The sequence below is a fragment of the Acomys minous genome (assembly GCF_964271855.1).
Source record: "Acomys minous genome assembly, chromosome: 13".
NCBI classification, from domain to species: domain Eukaryota; kingdom Metazoa; phylum Chordata; class Mammalia; order Rodentia; family Muridae; genus Acomys; species Acomys minous.
In genome coordinates this window covers 80,365,352-80,384,706 of record NC_140495.1, presented here as the reverse complement: position 1 = coordinate 80,384,706, position 19,355 = coordinate 80,365,352, and the positions used below count along the sequence as shown (strand labels likewise).

The 19,355-nt window shown below is 47.6% G+C and overlaps 1 protein-coding gene across 1 annotated transcript; it reads right to left on the bottom strand.

Moving 5' to 3' along the window:
- Positions 1–1,868: 1,868 nt before the first annotated feature.
- LOC311581290 (triggering receptor expressed on myeloid cells 1-like) lies at positions 1,869–16,727 on the bottom strand. Its single transcript, XM_084753395.1, has 4 exons — positions 16,636–16,727; positions 11,927–12,280; positions 7,463–7,637; positions 1,869–2,232 (listed from the first exon to the last, which is right to left on the bottom strand). The coding sequence occupies exons 1-4, from the start codon at positions 16,682–16,684 to the stop codon at positions 2,130–2,132; spliced, it is 681 nt and encodes a 226-aa protein (XP_084609521.1). The 5' UTR covers positions 16,685–16,727; the 3' UTR covers positions 1,869–2,129.
- Positions 16,728–19,355: the final 2,628 nt, after the last annotated feature.

The following is a 19,355-nucleotide window of genomic DNA, read 5'->3' as shown; positions in this document are numbered from 1 at the left end:
CCATGGTCCATTATTGTAGGGAAGTCAAGGTAGGAACTTAAAGCACTTAGTCATGTCACGTCCATAGTCAGTGGCCATAGAGGATGCACAGCTGGGTCTCTGCAGTCTGCCTGCTTCTGATCAGCTAGGCTTCCTTATTCTTACACGGCCATGGTGCCCAGACTATAAAGTGGTACCTTTCATATGCAGGGTAACCCCTCCCTCCTCAGTTAACAAGAGAACACAGCATTCTTGCCCACAGGGGATTCTTCAATTGGGGCAAGTTCTTCATTGGTGATTTCTAAGCTATGGCACATTGACAACCTAAAAGCTGTGACAGACACCACACAAGTTCTGTGTGCATGTGTGTGTGTGTGTGTGTGTGTGTGTGTGTGTGTGTGTGTGTGTGGAGATTAAAGGTCAACTTCAGGTCTCATGTGTCATTCCTCAAAAGCTGCCTTCCTTGGTGTGTGTGTGTGTGTGTGTGTGTGTGTGTGTGTGTGTGTGTGTGTGTGTGTGTTTTCTTGTTGTTGAGACAAGGTCTCTCACTGAACCAAAGAGTGGCTCTAGCTGTTGAGCTGCCTGTCTCAGCTTTCCCAGTGCTGAGATTGTAGGTATAACACACACTAACCAGTGTTTTACATTGCTCCTAGTCCTCAGGCTTACTTAGAAAGAATTTTACCTACTGGGCTTTAAAACCCTGCTTGGTTCTTCAGTCAGAAAACAAACGTACTGAGACATCAGCTTCTGGATCAGTTCTCCAAAGAGTCATGATACAATACCAAGATACAGTGATTTCCACTGAGGCCTCTGCCAACAGGTTGGCGATCATAGGGCTGTAAATACCCTGTGCCTCATCAGTGTGTCACCAGAGAGTGGGATCATACAGAGAGCCATGCCTCACAACAAAACGTCCTCATGTGGTGGAAGCATGCCTTAAGACATGGAGTCTCTTCACAGGAGTAATGGAGTCTCTCTGACATGAGTGCGCTTTCCTGACCTGAGATGGGTGGTCCAGCCACTTGTCAGCCTTCTGGCTGGATGCTATGTAGTGAGATGTGTTTGCTCCTGGGGACCTTAGGATAAAGTTGGCCCAGCCATTGCTGAAGCAGAATTAACTAATGTAGCATCCTTTCCCCACCCCTGGGGACAAAGAGGTGGGGAAACAAGAAACTGCCTGTGTGTCCCAGAGGAAGCACTGAAGCTACAGGGCACGTGGGAGGAGACTGAGATGTGAAAGGTGTGTGGGAGGTAGAGATACACAGGGGACAGCCTAGGATGGGCTCCTGTCCCCCTCTCATCCTCCCTCTCCCCCCCCCCCCCCCCCCGCCCACCACCCAGGAGAAAAGGTGTTCAGGAAGCAACAGAGCCTGGCTCTCTACCTCTTGCCTTTGGAGGCCTTCAGCAAGGGAAGTCTCTAAGATTTTATTCCTACCAGGAGCTGGTGGCCTACTTCTCCTGCGGCTTTGCTCTGGTCACATACACCTTGGCCCTCATGGGTTGTATTGAGGAGCCAATGATAAAACGGACACAGGCATGATGATGCCAGGTACTGATCCAGTCCTATGGATGCCATCCCCTCCTCCAAGTGTTTCCCAGGCAACAGCATCCAGCTTAACTTGATTTCTCTCTTCCAGTGGCATAATTGTCAAGGTGGGTTCTTGTCTTCTTGGCCTGTGGTTGAGAGTGTCCAGAGGACCACAGATGGAGGCAGAAATCTGAATGTCTGACTCCCAGAGAGGAAGGCCCCAGAAGCAGATGCATAAGCAACAGCCCCACCTAGGTGGCTAGAATTGTGCCATCAAAGGGAAGGACAAGGGATGGGAATGTTAGCAGTGACCCCTAAGCCTCATGACTCCCACAAAATGTGACAAGGAGAAACCCTGAGCTCTGTCTTTATTTCATGCCAACCCACCTATTTCGGTGGACTGGCTGGAGTGCTCCTGAGGGTGCAGAGCACCTACCCAAGGTGACCGATGAAATGAGGAGAGCGGGCAGGGCCAGCAGGGGCCATCCAGAGCCTTAGATGTCACCTGCAATCACAGGCTCAACTCATGTCACTGTTCCTCCTTAGCGCTCTGCCCCAGCTCCTCCTGTGAGACAGGCATGGCTGGAGGTCAGAGGTCACTGATGTGTAGCTTCATGGTCTGTCATCCAAATGACCTTTGTGTGACAGCGAGCAAGATGGTGAAGACTAGGGCTTTACTGAAGAGTCCACAGACCACGGGAACAACAATACTGGATATGGAGACCCTGCAGAGAGAGGAGATCGGAGATTTATGCAATGCCCACCCACGCTGTGGAGTCTAAGAAATTCTTCACATCCAGTCTTTGCACGTGAGGCCCTGCCTGCAGCTTCCCCACCACCTCTGGCCCTGTGCAGTGTAGATGGCCATTCCCTAAAACAACCAATTAGAAACCTGTTCAGTGGAGAGTATAGAGTTCAGGTAGGAAGGGTTAGCCCAGCCCTTTGGCCTTCTCTGTGGAATGGAGGGAGGTCCGTATCTAGGGGACCTGATCTCTGTTGCCAGCATTCTGACCCGCTTCTGGAGGCAGTCAGGGCCACCTTTACCCACCCACCCCCCCCCTTTAGTCTCTCGTTTTCCCCATAGAGAAGCCAAGAAGAATCCAAGCTTACTGAAAAGCCCACTGTGCATTTGTCATGGTTTTTAACAAAATGATTCTCCAAGTTCCAGACAGACAGCCATAGACGTGAAGAAAAGACCCATACAGGAGAGAGAGCCCTGCCTGACCCCGGGTGGGTGGGGAAGCAGATGACGACACAAGTACTATGGCATGATAGGACACAGGGACAAAAGAAATTGGTGACAATGAGTCACTTAGAGGCCATATGGAGTATTAATGGTATATTAAGTGTGTGTGTGTGTGTGGGGGGGGTCTCTCTACAAACGCCATGGCCAGCAGAGTGTCTATCTGCATGAGGCACGAAGGAAATCCGTTTCAACAAAACTCAGTAGATGGCACTGGTTTAAACTTCTAGAGTCCGACCCCCCAGGCAGTTTATTTTATGCATATTTAAACACAGAACAATTTAGGAAAAAGAGTTTCCTGATTCTAACGAACCCGTTCCTGTGTGTACAATAAAGCACAAATAAATGATAACACTGAAAGTCTTCTTAAAATATAAATATAAATGACCTCTTCCATAGAGACAGGTTCTATTGACTGAGAAACAATGCTCAGGGAGAATGGCTGAGATAAACATAAAAGTCAGGGAGAGGGAGGGCAGGTGTGACCTGGTCACACAGGTAACTAGTGCAGAGGCCACCAGGCTATTGACCACACCCACTCCCCCCACCCCCATCCCCGACTTCTGGCCAGAAACGGGACTGTGAACAGCCTTTGAAGAGACAACAGTATGTGCTTTAACAATACCGCTTTCCCCAGTGCTTTTATGTGAGCCCAAGGCCCTCATGCCCTCTCCACAGAAGAACACAGTGGCTTACAAAGCCAGATATGGTTCATGCCCATAATCTCAGCACTAGGTAGACTGAGGCAGGAAGATCACAAATGTGCAGGCAGGGTCAACCACAGAATGAGCACTTGCCCAAACAAGTAAGTAGAATGCAGTGGCTTGGCCACTAATCTACTTAGTAACTAAAACAAAGACGGTTTAGCGAATAACCCTACGGTACAGTTATACTACATACCGTTGTAAAGTGCTTTTGGTCTGAGCCCAGACTATAATTCTGCTCCAACCATGGCTAATGATACAGAGATATAGATGTGTAGATATGGGGAGGGGTCATGGAAAACCGAACGCAATTAAGGAATGAATCAAAAAAAAAAAAAAAAAAAAAAAAAAAGAACCTTGAAAGCAGTACATACATTCATGCAAATGGTGATAGACAGGGACACTGACACCCACTCCAGCCTCCTATCAGGGGGACAATAAGCCCTAAAGTTCAGCAGAGGCAACAAGTATAGGGAGGCCAGCTCCTGTCTCTATCTTGTGGCTGCTGTGGTACCAGCCCTGGTGCCAACCTCAGCCCCCAGGGGAGCCTGCTGCTAGAAAGACCCTCACTTCCTTTGCTAACTGCACTGCTTCCAAAGTCCAACCTGCCAGTGTTCCACTGCATTTCCTTGGACCCCTGTGCTGTTTTCACGCATTGGGCTCCAGGGCACATCCCCTTAGGCAGCTCTTTACCTGTGTCTTTCTTGGGTGTTGCACTCCACCCCCACCCCAGCCCCCACCCCTCGCCAAGTGGTGGGACTCTATGTACCCATGCAATGCTCAGGGCTTCCCCTAACCCAGCGACTGGAAGCAGGAGTATATATACTCCATGCCCTCTGCCTCTAATAGAAGCAGGCTCAGATGTTACCCAGACTCCTTTGCAGGAGCCAGCCTGTGCCACAACTCCTGGGAGAATGGCCTTGTTTGTGACCCTTTTTTGGGCTTCCTTCCCTTCCCACTCTCACTTCCCTAATGGCTCTGCCAAGGAACACTTTCTAAAATATTTTCTCAAGCTTTATTTTCCAGTGGCCTACCTATGCGGAAGTAATCCTACCACAGGAAGATGGAGGGTCCCTGCAATGCCTGTCCATCAAGGACAGGGTCCCTGCTCTTCTGTCACCTGGGAAAACAACTCATTGAATTCAACTGTTTCTCTTGCAGACTGCTGGAGTGACTGCTGATGTCCTGCCTGGACTCTAACCAACAAAATAATCCATATTGGTGATATTGGTAATAGAGTATGCTATAGTTAGCAGGTGAAGATGTGTGCTGGTAGTCACAATGGGAGCAGAGTACATACCTCCTGTGCCTTGGAAAGTAAAGGCAATGAAGCAAAACTAACTTCTGGAAAGATGGCTCAGTGCTTAAGAGCATACACTGCTCTGAGTTATATTCCCATCACCCACATTGTGCATCTCACAGCTGCCTGCAATTCTAACTCCAAGGGATCCAATACCCCTTGTAGCCTAGGCAGGCACCTGAAAAACCACATGCTCAGCCCTGGAAGGATGTTTTAATATACTAAGCCCAAGATGGCCACCCTGCAGAACCAACAACTGCCTCATTCTGCCTTGTGGATCATTAAAAAAAAAAGTCTTTTAAAATTATTTTTGAGACTTTATTTTTTATTTGTGTATATGAGTATTTGCCTCCTATATGCTTGAGCACCACATGGGTGCAGTGCCTTCCCCTGGAGACCAGAAGAGGGCGTAGGATGTCCTGGGACTGGAGGTGCAGGTGGGTAGGAGACAGCATGTGGGTGCCGGGAATCAAACCCAGATTCTCGGGAAGAGCAGCGAATGCTCTCAACCACTGAGCTGTCTCTCTTCAGCCCCCAAAATTCTGATATTTAGAAGAGAGTTTATATATATATAGTTTGCAGAGTGGCATAAATGTGCAAATTCTTTCATGGAAATTTTGTTGACATAGACAATTTTAAAAATCAGTCTGGCAATGGTGGCAGAGGCAGGTGGGTCTCTGTGAGTTCGAGGCCAGTCTAATCTACAGAATGAGTCCCAGAACAGCCAGGGCTACAGCGAGAAACCCTGTCTTGAAAAACAACAAGAACAAGATTTTAAAATAAAAACAGTATCAATGGCTAAAAACAGGCAAATGTCTGAGCTTAATGGCTTTTCTGACTAATAAAAATGTGTGAGTTTATTCAAAGTATTATTCTGAGGAGTAGGTAGTAATGCTGAAAGATTTTTTTTTAAAAGACATGATCTCACGATGTAGCCCTGGTTGTCCAGGAATTCACTATGTAGACCAGGCTGGCCTTGAACTCACAGAGATCTGCCTTCCCTCTGCCTTCTGAGTACTGGGGTTAAAGGCATGCACCACCACACCTGGCAGGGAAAATGATGTTATGTGTATAATTAGAACTGTTCCATGCTAAGGTGTGTGTGTGTGTGTGTGTGTGTGTGTGTGTGTGTGTGTATGAGATAGAGACAGAGAGAGAGAGAGAGAGAGAGAGAGAGAGAGAGAGAGAGAGAGAGAGAGAGAGAGAGAGAGAATAAAGACATTATGAGATTATGGGTGGGAACATATTAGATTGGTGGGAAAACAAAAGACTTTTTTCACTGTTGATTCAACTTTTTTTTTTTGCTTTGTCCAAGACAGAGTTTCTCTGTGTAGCCTTGGCTGTCCTGGACTTGCTTTGTAAACCAGGCTGGCCTCCAACTCACAGTGATCTGCTTGCCTCTGCCTCCTGAGTGCTGGCATTAGAGGTGTGCGCCACCACGCCTGGCTGATTCAACATTTAAATGGAAGCACATTCTACGATAATCAACACCCATTAGTAACTTGCAATTAGCACCAGTAAGAATGGGCATGAGGCTCTTAACTTTGCTCTCTGCTGCTCTTTGGATCTGAATTGGTTACAAACAAGAGTGACACTACTAGGAGGTGCTGGAGAGTTTAAAAGTCTGGGATTAGTCAAAGGCCTTTGGGGCATCCATCAGTCCATCCATCTATTTCTCTTCCCCCATCTATCATCTATTTATCTGCCCTTTTATTCATCCTCCATTTATTCATTGCGTATCTGTTCATCACTTCACACATACAAATATGTACTGATGCACACATTCAGTCATTCACCATTCACCATCCATCGAATCCATCCCCAAAGAGACCATGCAACTATACCCTGTTCCCTCTCCTCTTCTTTTTCTCAATGTCATGACCATGGTGGGAAAGGCTTTGTCATATGCTGCCCCCGTGATACACTGCCGCACCACAGATCCAGAAGCCAGTCAGTGAGCCCGCTAGAACTCGGAGCCAAAAATAAGCCGGTCCTCTTCTAAGCCTATTGTCTCCAGCATTTGTTACAAAGATGAGAGGTGACAAACATAAACATGAGTTAAGAATCCCCTGAAAATCTTATTTTAAAATACTGAAACCAGGGACTGGACCTCGTTTGATCCTTAGCACTGGAAAAAGAAACAAATGCTGAATTTGGCACCGGCTCCATAAACCGCCTTTCCATCCATCTATGGTAGGGAACTCCCATCAGTATTAAAATTAAACAAACAAACAAACAAACAACTTAAGTAAGTAGAGTCAAGCAGAAAGATCAGTGCTAGAGATGGCCACAGCACAGTATGTGGGGAGGCAGTAGACAGCCTCTTCTAACTCTGGTCTTTTAGCATCCCAACAGTATCCCCGAGGACTCATGCCACAGGGACCCCTGGCTTGCCCAATGTTACCTGAGCAGCTAGTCTACCCGCATGAGAATCCGTCCCACTTGTGGGTTGGCAGGGCTAATAGGGCTCATCAAAACCGCCATTGCCATCCTCTCAGTACTCTGATGTGCAAGGCAGCATGGGAAGTGAGCTGAGAAGGCTCGGAGAGGCCTCGTCAGGCAGTCAGCACCTCCTCCCTCCCTGGAAGTCTCCACACAGACTGACTGAGGTGATTCAAGTCGGCTCCTGCTCCAGCCCCATCCTCATCCCCCATATCCTCAAAATAAGGAATAAAGGGGTGTCCAAACCAGGAGCCCAGAAAACATACCTGGTAACATTTGTGAAGGTGACTCCAGGGTCAGGAGAAGTGACAAGCGCAGTGGACTTCGGTAGGGGTCGCGTCACAGTTGTGTCTCTGGGTGGATATTTTGTGGTAGTAAGGGTGGGAATCTCAGTCAGCCTTGTAGCAGAAGTAATGTCCAAAGTGGGCGCATCCGAAGAGCCTGCAAGGAGAGGCATCGGGTAGATAGATAACTGGATAGATAGATAATGAATGGGTGTACTATATATGTACGTACGTATGTACATATGTATGTATGTATGTACGACGTATGTATGTATGTATGTATGTATGTATGTATGTATGTACAGACAGATGGATAGGTGAGTAGATGAAGAGAAGTGGAGCTAAGGAAGGAAAGGAAAATGGCCATTCAAGGAGCAAGGTTTTCTTTTGCTAAAATCCAAAGAAACAGTGTAAAGTCAGCCTGAATCAGAGACAGTAAAAAATAAATGGAAGGAGAGAACAAGAGGAAGGGTGGGAAGAGGATGGGGAAAGACTTCTTGGGCTGCCTGAGTTATGGAAATGCTCTTGCCCACAGCGTTCTCTTCTCCATCTGTGCAGTTCTCTCCCTTGCACCGTTCTCTCGTCACTCAAAGGTTGTCCTTTGCTGGCCTATGGCATCTGAGCCTGGTAAGACTTGGTGCAGATGCTCCTACTTCTAGGAAGGAAAACCTGTTTCTTTCTTCTCCACCATCCTTGATGGAATGGAGAGCCCAGCAAGGCATCTGCTCTTCCTCAGAGAGTTCAGAAAGTCACGTGTGTGTGTGTGTGTGTGTGTGTGTGTGTGTGTGTGTGTGTGTGTGTCTTGTAGTTATATTAGTCCCTACTGAAGTGAGCCTAGAGACTTGTTCCTCATAAGCAAGTATCACTTCCGGTTGACTGAGCCAGGATCTGCATTTGAAATAAGGTCTTCAGGGGGTTCGTGCCCACAGCAAGGCCTGAGGTACATGGTTTAGAAGCCCATGGGAGGGCCACCAATGGCATCTTGGGGGAGGGAGAGTAGATTATAAGAGGCTCCCTAAGAAGAGAGCATAGCATCCATGGGCTCTAGTACCTATAGCCAACCTGCAAGCCAGCAGGACTACAGTATTCACAGCCAGTCTATATAAGGACATGCATACACAATCCAGTCATACAGGCCAGAATTGTATGGAACTTAAGGATACCCTGTTGATGTCAGCTATACCCAGGCCTTAGAGCACTGGCCCTATATGTAACTCCATTTGTAACTTCTTTTGGACAGCCTCCAACTGCCCTCCAGGCAGGTAGCTAGGCTGCCCAGGGTTAGGACATGGTGCTTATGACACTATCACTGCCACTGTCACTGACCTCCTATGCAGCTTAGTTGGAACACAGCACTCAGCCTGTTTACCCAGTCAGCAGACAGCAGCCACCATGCCTATAAGACCACAGGATAGTTAAAAGTATGCTTAGAGAGCCGGGCGTGGTGGCGCACGCCTTTAATCCCAGCACTTGGGAGGCAGAGGCAGGCAGATAGCTGTGAGTTCGAGGCCAGCCTGGTCTACAAAGCGAGTCCAGGACAGCCAAGGCTACATAGAGAAACCCTGTCTCGAAAAACCAAAAAAAAAAAAAAAAAAAAAGTATGCTTAGATTAGTCCATTTCAGTCTGGCACAGGAACCAGCCCTGCCTAGGATATGGACAGAGCAACCACAGTTATCCCCAGGTACTGGGAGCTATCCCATACAGTCAGTCACCACACCTCCATCCTATTCTGCTGGGAGTCAGACTCATCCTAGACTTTCTTAGTGGAACTGAAAGGACAAAGGAAACACAAGTTCTGTACTCCTGCCCAGGAGCAAACCTGGCAAGGTCTGTTCTGATGTGACAACCAGGGCCTCAGGGGACTTACGGATTCAGTTCCTGGGAACCTGGGATCCCCACTGGAAAGACTGGAGTGATCAGTCTCATGGCTGATGAGCACTCAGCCTGTTGCACACTTGAGATTCCCTGTGTCCCCTTTTTGCAATAGTGCTTGATTAGTTCCCTGCTGACTTTGCCCCATTGTATGACAGCTTTCTGCTGGTTCTGTCCCAGTTCCCCCCTGCAAACGGCCTAGAAGACACTGTACTTTTTGTTTGTTATTTGTTTGAGACAGGATCTCACTAGGTAGCTCTGGCTGCCCTGGAACTCACTATATAGACAAAGCTGGTCTTCGGCTCAATGAGATCCACCTGCATCTGCCTCTCAAGTTCTGGGAATAAAGGTGTGTGCTATCATGCCCGCCTTATGCCGTACTTCTTAGTAATCTTGCTTGGCATGAAACATAGCTTGGGCAAGACCTCCTGAGCCCCTCCTGTCTTTTTTGTTGTTTCTGACCTCCTGGTTCTCCCCTCGAGGCCTTCCTCCCACCAGCCATTCCTTTTCACAGCTGATTGGTTATGATCTCTGCGGAACACCTATGTGCAGCCAAGCCCCTATGGATGGCAGAGTAGCTATCTATGGTCAACAAAGCAGCTCTGGGCTAAAGTCTCCCTCTACTTAACTCCACTCAGACTGGAGCCTAAAGCCAGCCAAGTCAATACAACCAATAAGGCAGCATCTATGGATGGCAAAGCTTATTCCAAGGAGCCCACCTGAGTCATGTGGGTGTTTATGGGCAGGAGTCTGGAGGATCTTCTGGACCAGGTGTGAGTTGGAAAGTGAGTGGCCAGGAATGAGTGTCGATTTAATCCTATAGACATGTGCAGAGGTGGGCAGGGAGGAGAACAGGGTGGAATGGGTACTGGAGAGGGAGGTGGCTTTGATAAGCTTGGTGGATCCATGGATAAAGGGGCAGATGTTGGTTTAGTATAGATCTCTCTGTAAATCTCAATAAAGCTCTGCCTGTCAACAGTGCAGTTTATGTCCAAATGACAGTGTGACTCTGGAAGATCTAGAAGAGTTCTATACGCATTGTGATGTTGTTAGGATGGACAAGAGAACTTGTTAACCCATGGTTTTCATATCTACCTGGATACAGAAACAAGAAAGCCTGTAAATGATGCTCCAGTGTCCTAGGAAGATCCGCCAACTGTCAAGGCTGCCATGGAGTGGCTTGACGGGAGTTTTTCAAGAGAACAAACTTAAAGTCGCTCTTGCCTGAAAGGAGTCTCCAATGAGCTGCTTTAGAGTAGTGCGCCACCCTATGAGGGCAGAGGGGTGCCACCACCAATCTACAGAGGCCCTGGTGGCCTAGGAGATCCTAGAGGGTCCAGAGTTCACATAGGAAGTCATGGAGGAAACAGAGAAGGCTTCTCCCAAGAAGGGCTCTGAGATTCCAGAGAGAACCCCTGCGGAGGAGACACGGCCAGCACTAGGCAAGAGACTGGCAATGTCCTAACCCCGGCTGTAGCAGCTAGAACTTTGCCTGGAGAACAGAATGCAACCAGTGTAAGGCTGAGCACGTCCTCCCTGGCCCCTCCTACATTGGGATAGTGACAGTGGCCGTGAGGTCACTGGCAGCCTATGGGGAGGAAAAGGTCATGAAAAGCCGTACTGATGCCAAATTGCTTCTGAGGTGGCTGTAGCCTGAACCAAGGTGACTTGTATACAGGAAAATGAGGTGGCACCATGAGGTTTTCTGAACCTTCAATGGGACAGGTTTTTTTCTTTTTAATTCAGAAAATGTTCTAAATATACAGTTTTATATTTATAATGTTGGTTACAACATTGTCCTTGAGAAACATTGAAAGAAGATAAGTGATTGATTTAAAAAGAAAGGCTTCCTAAGAACACAACTTCTAAATGGAGTTCTCAGAAATGGAACTAAATTGTATCCCAAGTCTACTGCTTGCCACTTCCCAAGGGGGTCCATACACAGGAGCCCCTGGTTACTATTGGACCAAATGCCTGCCGAGGGCCTTGAGTGGCAGACAAGATTCCAGAAGAGAGCCAGGCTGCTAGGAATCCTGGTCCATTGCCTCATATAGTGGGACCACCTTGGACCCATCAGCAGTATAAATAACGACCCAGAGGCTTTTTAGTATTTTAAAGCTTTGGCCTTCTAGGTAGGGCAGTCTCCCAGCTACTTATTCTGACCAATGGCGACACTACATCCCACCACATGGGATGTACATCTCTGCTCTGCTCTGGTCCGTCCATTCATCTCTGGAGACACTCCCACATCTCATTTCTTCTCCCTTCATCCCTCTCTTTCCCCGAAAGTTCCACCGTCCACTTCCTGTCAAGATACTGGCCATCAGCTCTATATGATAGCCAATCAGACACAATTCTAGATTGCCTTAGGCAGGTGAGGAAGAATGAATAATTTACCACAAAGAAAACCTGGTAATGGGCCTTGGAAATGGCAATGCTTTAGCTCGATGCCAATACAGAATACACAACTGAATATACAGAGACACACCTTCACACAGTGTACCCCAACAGCCCAGCCCATGCCTGCCCCCACCACTCTCTAACCTCCCTCCAGACACTTCCTTGTCACTCACCCTTGGTCACCACCAGGCGGACAGGATAGAAGAGCAGCACCGGGTCCTTGGGGGGATGGTAAATCACACAGCGATACAATCCAGAGTCTGTCACTCGAACGTCAGCCACTTCAACACGCAACATAGACTCGGCAGGGTCATGATGCAGTGTGTACTTCCCTACGCGGACTTCACCGGGTGTAGATGACCTCTCTGTGACCGCCAGCGTCAAGGGCTCCTTTCCCTCCGGCAGCCTCTGCCAAGCCTTCTGGCTGCTGGCATACTTCATGTTGTTGAAGGGGCAGCTCACGCTCAAGGTCTGCCCCTCAACTAGGGCATACCTTTCTTCAGCTAGGTCGTTGGCAGCTTGGGATTCTAGAAACAGGACATGGGAAACAGGCTGTGGAGGGAATGATCTCCATCCAAACTCCACTGGGAAAGGTGTTTGATTGTTTGGGAAGGAGTTGTTTGATGGCTGTTTAGTAAACCAACATTTGTAAACAACCTGTGGCCCATGGGAGTGAAACTTTATCAGTGACCCTTTGGTGAGTGCATGTTTATGTATGTATGTATGTATGTATGTATGTTGTATATATGCATGTGTGCATGCCTATGGTGCCCAGAGGCCAACCTCTGGTATCATGCCTCAGAATATTATCTGTTTAGTTGGATTCTTCCCCCTAAGGTCTCTCATTTTTTACATGGAACTGAACAGTTTGGCTGGACCATCTGGTCAGAGAGCTTCAGGGATCCAGCTGCCTCTGCCTCCCTAGTGCTGGGATTGATTCGTGGTGGGTACCACCACATCCAGCTTCCTCACATGGCTTCTAGGGATCAGCACCAGGTCCCCATGCCTGTGTGGCAGCACTTCACTGACTGAGGTATCTCTCTCGCCCTAAACTATCTTTTAGAGAGAGGAAAGTACCTGACCAGAGGCATGAGTGACCAGGGCATGATGAGCAAAGAAAGAGGTAGAAAGGTACTTCCCAGGGTAAAGAGTGGATCTAAATACATAATGCAAGAACAGGATGATACTCAGAAAGTTTTGGGGGGGCTCCATCTAAGGAGACACTAGGGAAGCTTCAAGAACCATGGGCACAATGGATAGGTTCTTCCTGACTGGAACCATTTTCTCCTTTCTTTGAGCAACAAAGCACTTCTCTCTCATGGTAGCCATCCTATGTGGCTCAGCTGATGGGCCTGCCCATATTCCCAAGGACACACCCATGAGGAAGCTGAAGGAGTCAAAACAATCCTAAGACCCTGGCCACACAGACTGGCTCAGGAATGGGCGTGTGACTAGGACGAGCCAATCAAAACCTGTTCTGTGACTATTCAAAACCTTCAGCAGAGGTTGATGGCCAGCGGGGTGTGACATTCTGGCTGCTCTATCTTTACCACACAGGAATCAGCTGCCTGAAAGTGAGGCCGAGGGAAGCTGGAGAGAAGGGAGGGAAAGCAGGAAGCTGGCAGCTATGAGTGGTGGTCTAAACTGTGTTTTCAAGGCAGCACCCCTGGATTCCCTGGTACCTAAGTCGCAGCCATGTTTTTTCATTGGCTGTAAGATGTCCTCTCTTCGTGTAAGGTGTCCCTCCACTAGGTGTCAGGTGCCCCATCCCTGGGTGTCAGGTGCTCACCCCGGATGTCAGGTCCCCCCCCCCCCACTGGGTATAAGGAATTGGGAAACATTTTCAGTTATAAACAGGAATGAGAGTGTCCCGATGTCATTCTCCAACAAAGGCATGGGCAGAATGCCAGATCAGTGAGTCAGACTTTAATTTCCTCAAACTTCTACTGCTGCTCTTACTACAACTGACACACACATGCATTCGTGCTCACACGTATATACATGCGCACACACAGGCCAAGATGTACCTCTTTAGTAGAACCCTTGCTTGCGCACACAGGACAACAGGTTCCAGAAGGCTTGCTCTGCCCTCCTCTGGCCGTGGTTAAGACTCACCTCAAGCACCCACAGAGGATTCTGTAGGGGAGTCAGGCTCAAAGGCCAATTAGATCTCTAAGGAAACCTTGTAAACAGGCTTCCTGGCCACGAGTGCCTCCCACACCCAGCATGATGGTGCACACCTGTAATCTCAAAACTCAGGAGGCAGAAGTTGGCAGATCAGGAAAAAGTTCAAGACCATCCTAAGCTACATAAAAAAGTTGAGATCAGCTTAGGCTGCATGAGGCCCTGTCTTAGAAAAATACAAAAATACTAAAAAAAAATTTTTTTTAAAGTAGGGGGTGGCAGAATGTCCCCATATACACACAGGCCAACAGAGGCTCAGGGTTGTGTTGAACCAGTTTTGGTGATTTCCTCCCAGGATGCCTGATTCACCCTTCAAGGCGGATGCATGGGTTCCACCCTTGAGTTGTTGTCATGGAAACCCTGACTCACTGAAATGTTAGAGATGAAGACACAGGGTTGGGGGCTGGGCCAGCCCTGATCAGCACATGTGAGAAGCTGGGCTCTCCTGTTCTAGTGTTCGTCGAAGAGCTGGGATTGCAACCTCCATGAGAACGGACACAGGCTTCTGTTTATACTTTTAACTTCTGAAGTAGCGGGTTTGCTGGCCCAAGGGAACCCTGGGAAATATCCTTTAAATTATTTATATCTTTGGGACTGTCTACATCTAAAGAACCATCGGGGTGGGGGTGGGGGATAGAAGAAAAAAAACCACATCAACATGAAATGATATTATTCAGATGGCTGGACATATTGGCCCACTCACGTTGAATTGGGAGCACTAGGGAGGCAAGGGCAGAATAATCACTAGGTGAGTTTGAGGCTGGCCTGGCTTACATTGGGAGTTCCAGGGCAGCCAGGGATACACAGACTCTGCCTTAAAAACAAACAAACAACCAACAACAAAATCTTTGGACTGGCTGGATCTGCTGACCTGGTAGTGCCCATCTGTAATCCAATTACATGAGAAGCTGAGGCATGAGGATCACCCACTCAAAAACAACTAGGTCATATAGTGAGACTCTGCCCTACTCTGTCACTGTTCGCGTGAAAGCATCTGTATGCCTCTGACATAAAAATCCACACAGAGGCTGGGGCTGCAGCTCAGTGGCAGAGCAGCTGCCTGGCATGTGGGAGGCAAAAAAACAGCAGTTAAGAGCATTTGCTGCTCTTGCAGAGAACCAGGGTTTAGTTCCCAGCATCTAAGTGGCAACTCACAGCCATTTATAACTCCAGTTCCAAAAGAATCTGATGCCTTCTTCTGGCTTCCTCAGCTACCAGACATGTATGTGATACATATACAAACATGCATGCAAACACTCATGTATATAAAATGAGGAATTTAAAAAAAATTAAATAAGGAATTAATTAAAAAAGAAAAAACAGGACCAGGAATAAAAAACAAACAAACAAACCACAACAATGAAAACGAGCATTGGCCACCCACCTCCCTGGGTCACCCCTTCTTACATTTCTGTTTCTTGGCCTCAGCGGTGTGACTTTTCTGAGCTCAGGTGAAGCATGGCCTGAAATGAGCAGTATTTGGCCCTGTGTTTGGTTTGCTATATGCTTAGAGCATGGTTTCCCAACCTTCCTAACGCTGTAACCCTTTAACACAGCTTCTCACGTCATGGTGGCCTCCAACCATGCCACTTCATGACTGCAATTTTGCTACTGTCTGTGTTTTCTCATGGTGTTAGGAGACCCCTATAAGAAGGTCACTTGACACGGCAAGGAGTTGCAGCCCACAGGTTGAGAACCGCTGAGATGGCTCAGAGGTTAAGCGTACTGTCTGTTCTTCCAAAGGTCCTGAGTTCAATTCCCAGCAACCACAGGGGGGGCTCACAATCATCTATCATGAGATCTGGTGCCGTCTTCTCACATGCAAGCCCACACGCAGGCAGAAAACTGTATAAATAACAAATAAAATAAATATATCTTTTAAAAAAAGATTTAAAAAAATTTTTAGCCCTTCAGATAGAGTTTCAGGGGGTTAGGGAGCCCACCCAGTTGGTGAAATGCTCGCTGTACGGATGTGAGGACTTGAGCATGGGGAAGTCTAGTTAGTACACACTTCCGTCCCAGCTCCAGGAAGGTAGAGACAAGTGAGTCCTCGTGGTATACTGGCCAGGTGGCCTAACAAATAAGCCAACTCTAGGTTCAATGAGAAACTCAAAAGCAAGGTAGGTCCAGGTGTGGCAGTGCACAATTTTAATGTCAGTAACTGGGAGGCAGAAGCAGGGGCAGATAGAGGGCCAGCCTGGTCTACATAAAAAGTTCCAGGCCAGCCAGGCTACATAGTAAAACCCTGTCTCAGGGGGAAAATGTGGAAAGCAATTGAGCAAGACATCCGATGTCACAATAACCTGTAACCTATACACACACCACACACACACACCATACACACACACACACACACACCATACACACACACACACACACACCATACACATACCTATACACATACACGCACACCACACACACACACATATCATACACATACCTATACACATACACACCACACACACATATACACACACCACAAACACATATCATACACACACATACCACACACACCACATACACACATACATATACACACACACACACCATACACACTCCACACACACCATACATGCACATATACCCACATACACAACACACACACACACACACACACACACACACACACACACACACACACGGCTTCTAAAGTTGTGGTCCAGAACCCTCACCTGCGCCCACCTCCTGGCCGTCTTACCTGAGATAAAGAATGCCCACAGCAGCCCCCGCAGTGCAGCCTTCCTCATCTTCAAGCTCAGCTCCTTCTGCCTCTGTGGGCTGCTGGGGCAGCTATAAGACACCCCAGTATGCAGACAGACTCTGGGAAGTTTCACAACAGGACATGAGGCCATTTCTGGGAGGTACAGTGCTGTCACTGGCCACTCTGCCTGCTGACGTCAATAGCGGAGTTCAGGGGACCAAAGTGCAAACCTCAGAAAAATGTCTCTGAACCTCGGTTTCCTCTTCTCCAAAAATTATTTTCTTCGTTTTGTTTGTTTGGTTGATTGATGGTTTTTGTTTTGTTTTGTTTTTGGTGTGTGTGTGTGTTATGTCGGTTCTGTTTTTTGGACGCACAATCTCACTATGTAGCTGTGGCTACACGGAAGTCACTATGAAGACCAGGTTGGCCTAGAACACACAGAGATCTGCCTGCTTCTGTCTCCCTCATGCTGGGATTAAAGGCTCCATCAAAGCAATTAATCTTTTCAATCACACAAAATAATTTTGTTTGGTTTTTATTCAGAGGTGGTTTGTCAATGTAGCCTGGGCAGCCGTTTTTACTTGCCATCCTTCATGCTGAGGTGACAGGGACGTGCCAACATGCTCACTATCAACCTCAGAAAATCTTAGAGAGAATAACTGTAGTAAACTCTTGTGCTGCCTCAACATCCATTTCAACACAAGATCAACTTTCTCATTTCAGAAACAGGAATCTGTCACCCCGACACGGTTTCCAGCAGTTCATGACACGCCAGTTCCTCAGCCTGGTGAATCCAATTTCCTCTTTTGGCCACCTTTGTTGGGACAATCAGACACAATCTGCGTGGCTGACCCTATGTGTCAGACACCTTTGGGTTAATTAATGGTATGCTAGAGGAACTGTGACTCTCCTCCAGGGATGGGGTGGGCACCCCCCGTAGCAAAGCATGGCTGGGGCACTGCCCTCTGCCACACTTTGGATCTGAATTGGTTACAAGAGTGGCACTACTGGGAGGTGGTGGAGAATTTAAAAGTCAAAGGCCTTTGCGGCATCCATCAGTCCATCCATCTATTTCTCTCCCCCCCTATCTATCATCTATTTATCTGCCCTTTTATTCATCCTTCCATTTATTCATTGCGTATCTGTTCATCATTTCACACATACAAATATGTACTGATGCACACATTCAGTCATTCACCATTCACCATCCATCGAATCCATCCCCAAAGAGACCATGCAACTATGCCCTGTTCCCTCTCCTCTTCTTTTTCTCAATGTCATGACCATGGTGGGAAAGGCTTTGCCATATGCTGCCCCCGTGATACACTGCCCCACCACAGATCCAGAAGCCAGTCACTGAACCCGCTAGAACTCGGAGCCAAAAATAAGCCGGTCCTCTTCTAAGCAAAGTGAGAAAGAGAAGTTAGAGAAAGGCTGACCGTGAAGATCGGATTTGCTCCAAGGAACTTGACGACCCTAATCAGCAGGGATAGTTGAAAGAGACCTACACACCTCCCCGCTCTCCCTTTCTGCTCTCCCTAGTGTTGGGGGAGGGGCTGGAAAGGACTAGGGTGGTGGAGTAAAGGACAGAAGGGAGGTATGTATTTAAGAACCCAAATAAAATGGACCCAAATATGCACCAACATCAGCTATCTGTTCATCTTCACCAAGTCTGCCCACTTTTCTAAATTCAAAAAGTGTAACTTGTCCTCGTCCCTGGCCCTTTGCCATGGTCACTGTGCTGTTGCTGTGAAGATACACCATGGCATAAGGCATTTGCTTGGGGGTGCGCTCACAGTTGTAGGTTTAGTCCGTTACCGTCACGGTGGGGGAAGCGTGGCAGCCCTTATGGTGCAAGAGCAGTAGCTGGGAACTACATCCCAAACTGCAGTTGGAAAGAGGGAGACACTGGACTTGGCATGAGTTTTTGAAACCTCCAGGGACAGTTTCTCCAACAAGGTCACACCTCCTAATCCACTCTCCAGTGATTAAACATTCAAATCTATGAATCTATGCGGGCCATTCTTTTTCAAACCCCCACAACCCTCAATTTTTTTTTTTTAATTCTTGCCAAAGTCTTAAGCATGCTTGCCTTCACACTCTGGAAATTTTCACTTCCTCTAAGGTACTAACTTCTTGCCAACATCTCTTGCCGAACTTGCTCATTTTCTTGGACCCTAACTCAAGGCAGGCCTCCCTTCCTCTTCCTCATCCCCCTCCTCCTAGCAGCTGGCAACATTGATAGCTTGCCTGCTTCTGTGGGTTTCCCCTCAAACCTATGAAATGGTCAGTTTCCTTCTGAGTATTGTTAAATCCTGTCACTAACAAGACAATGGTCTTGCAGGAAGGAATCCCAAGCCCCTGGAATACAACCTTTGAAACTTTTTAGTCACGAGCATGTGACCACAAAGCCTGGGGACCAATGGTAAAGAAGTCAGATTCCAAAATCAAGGCAACTAAACCTCTTCCTCCTAACCCTGGGCAAAGAAGCTATAGTGTTAAGAATAGTAACATTCTAAGAGAATATTTTTATTTGGGGAAATATTTGGAAAAAATTTTAACCTTGAAATGGCTTTTTCAGTACAGAATAAAGCAATAAATAGGAAATTTCTTTGAGGAGCTGGAGTGTATCTCATTCCTAGAGTGACAAGCGGGAGGGAGGGAGGGAGGGAGGGAGGGAGGGAGGGAGGGAGGGAGGGAGGGAGGAAGGATCTTCC

What these genes read in the sequence shown, in the direction of transcription:
- LOC311581290 (XM_084753395.1), bottom strand. Translation starts at nt 16,684, where the DNA reads ATGAGGAAGGCTGCACTGCGGGGGCTGCTGTGGGCATTCTTTATCTCA. An exon ending in CCGCCTGGTGGTGACCAAGG is followed by an intron (nt 7,638 to 11,926) that starts GTGAGTGACAAG and finishes CTCTCCTTGCAG; the next exon opens with GCTCTTCGGATGCGCCCACT. An exon ending in ACCTTCACAAATGTTACCAG is followed by an intron (nt 2,233 to 7,462) that starts GTATGTTTTCTG and finishes CTCTCTCTGCAG; the next exon opens with GGTCTCCATATCCAGTATTG.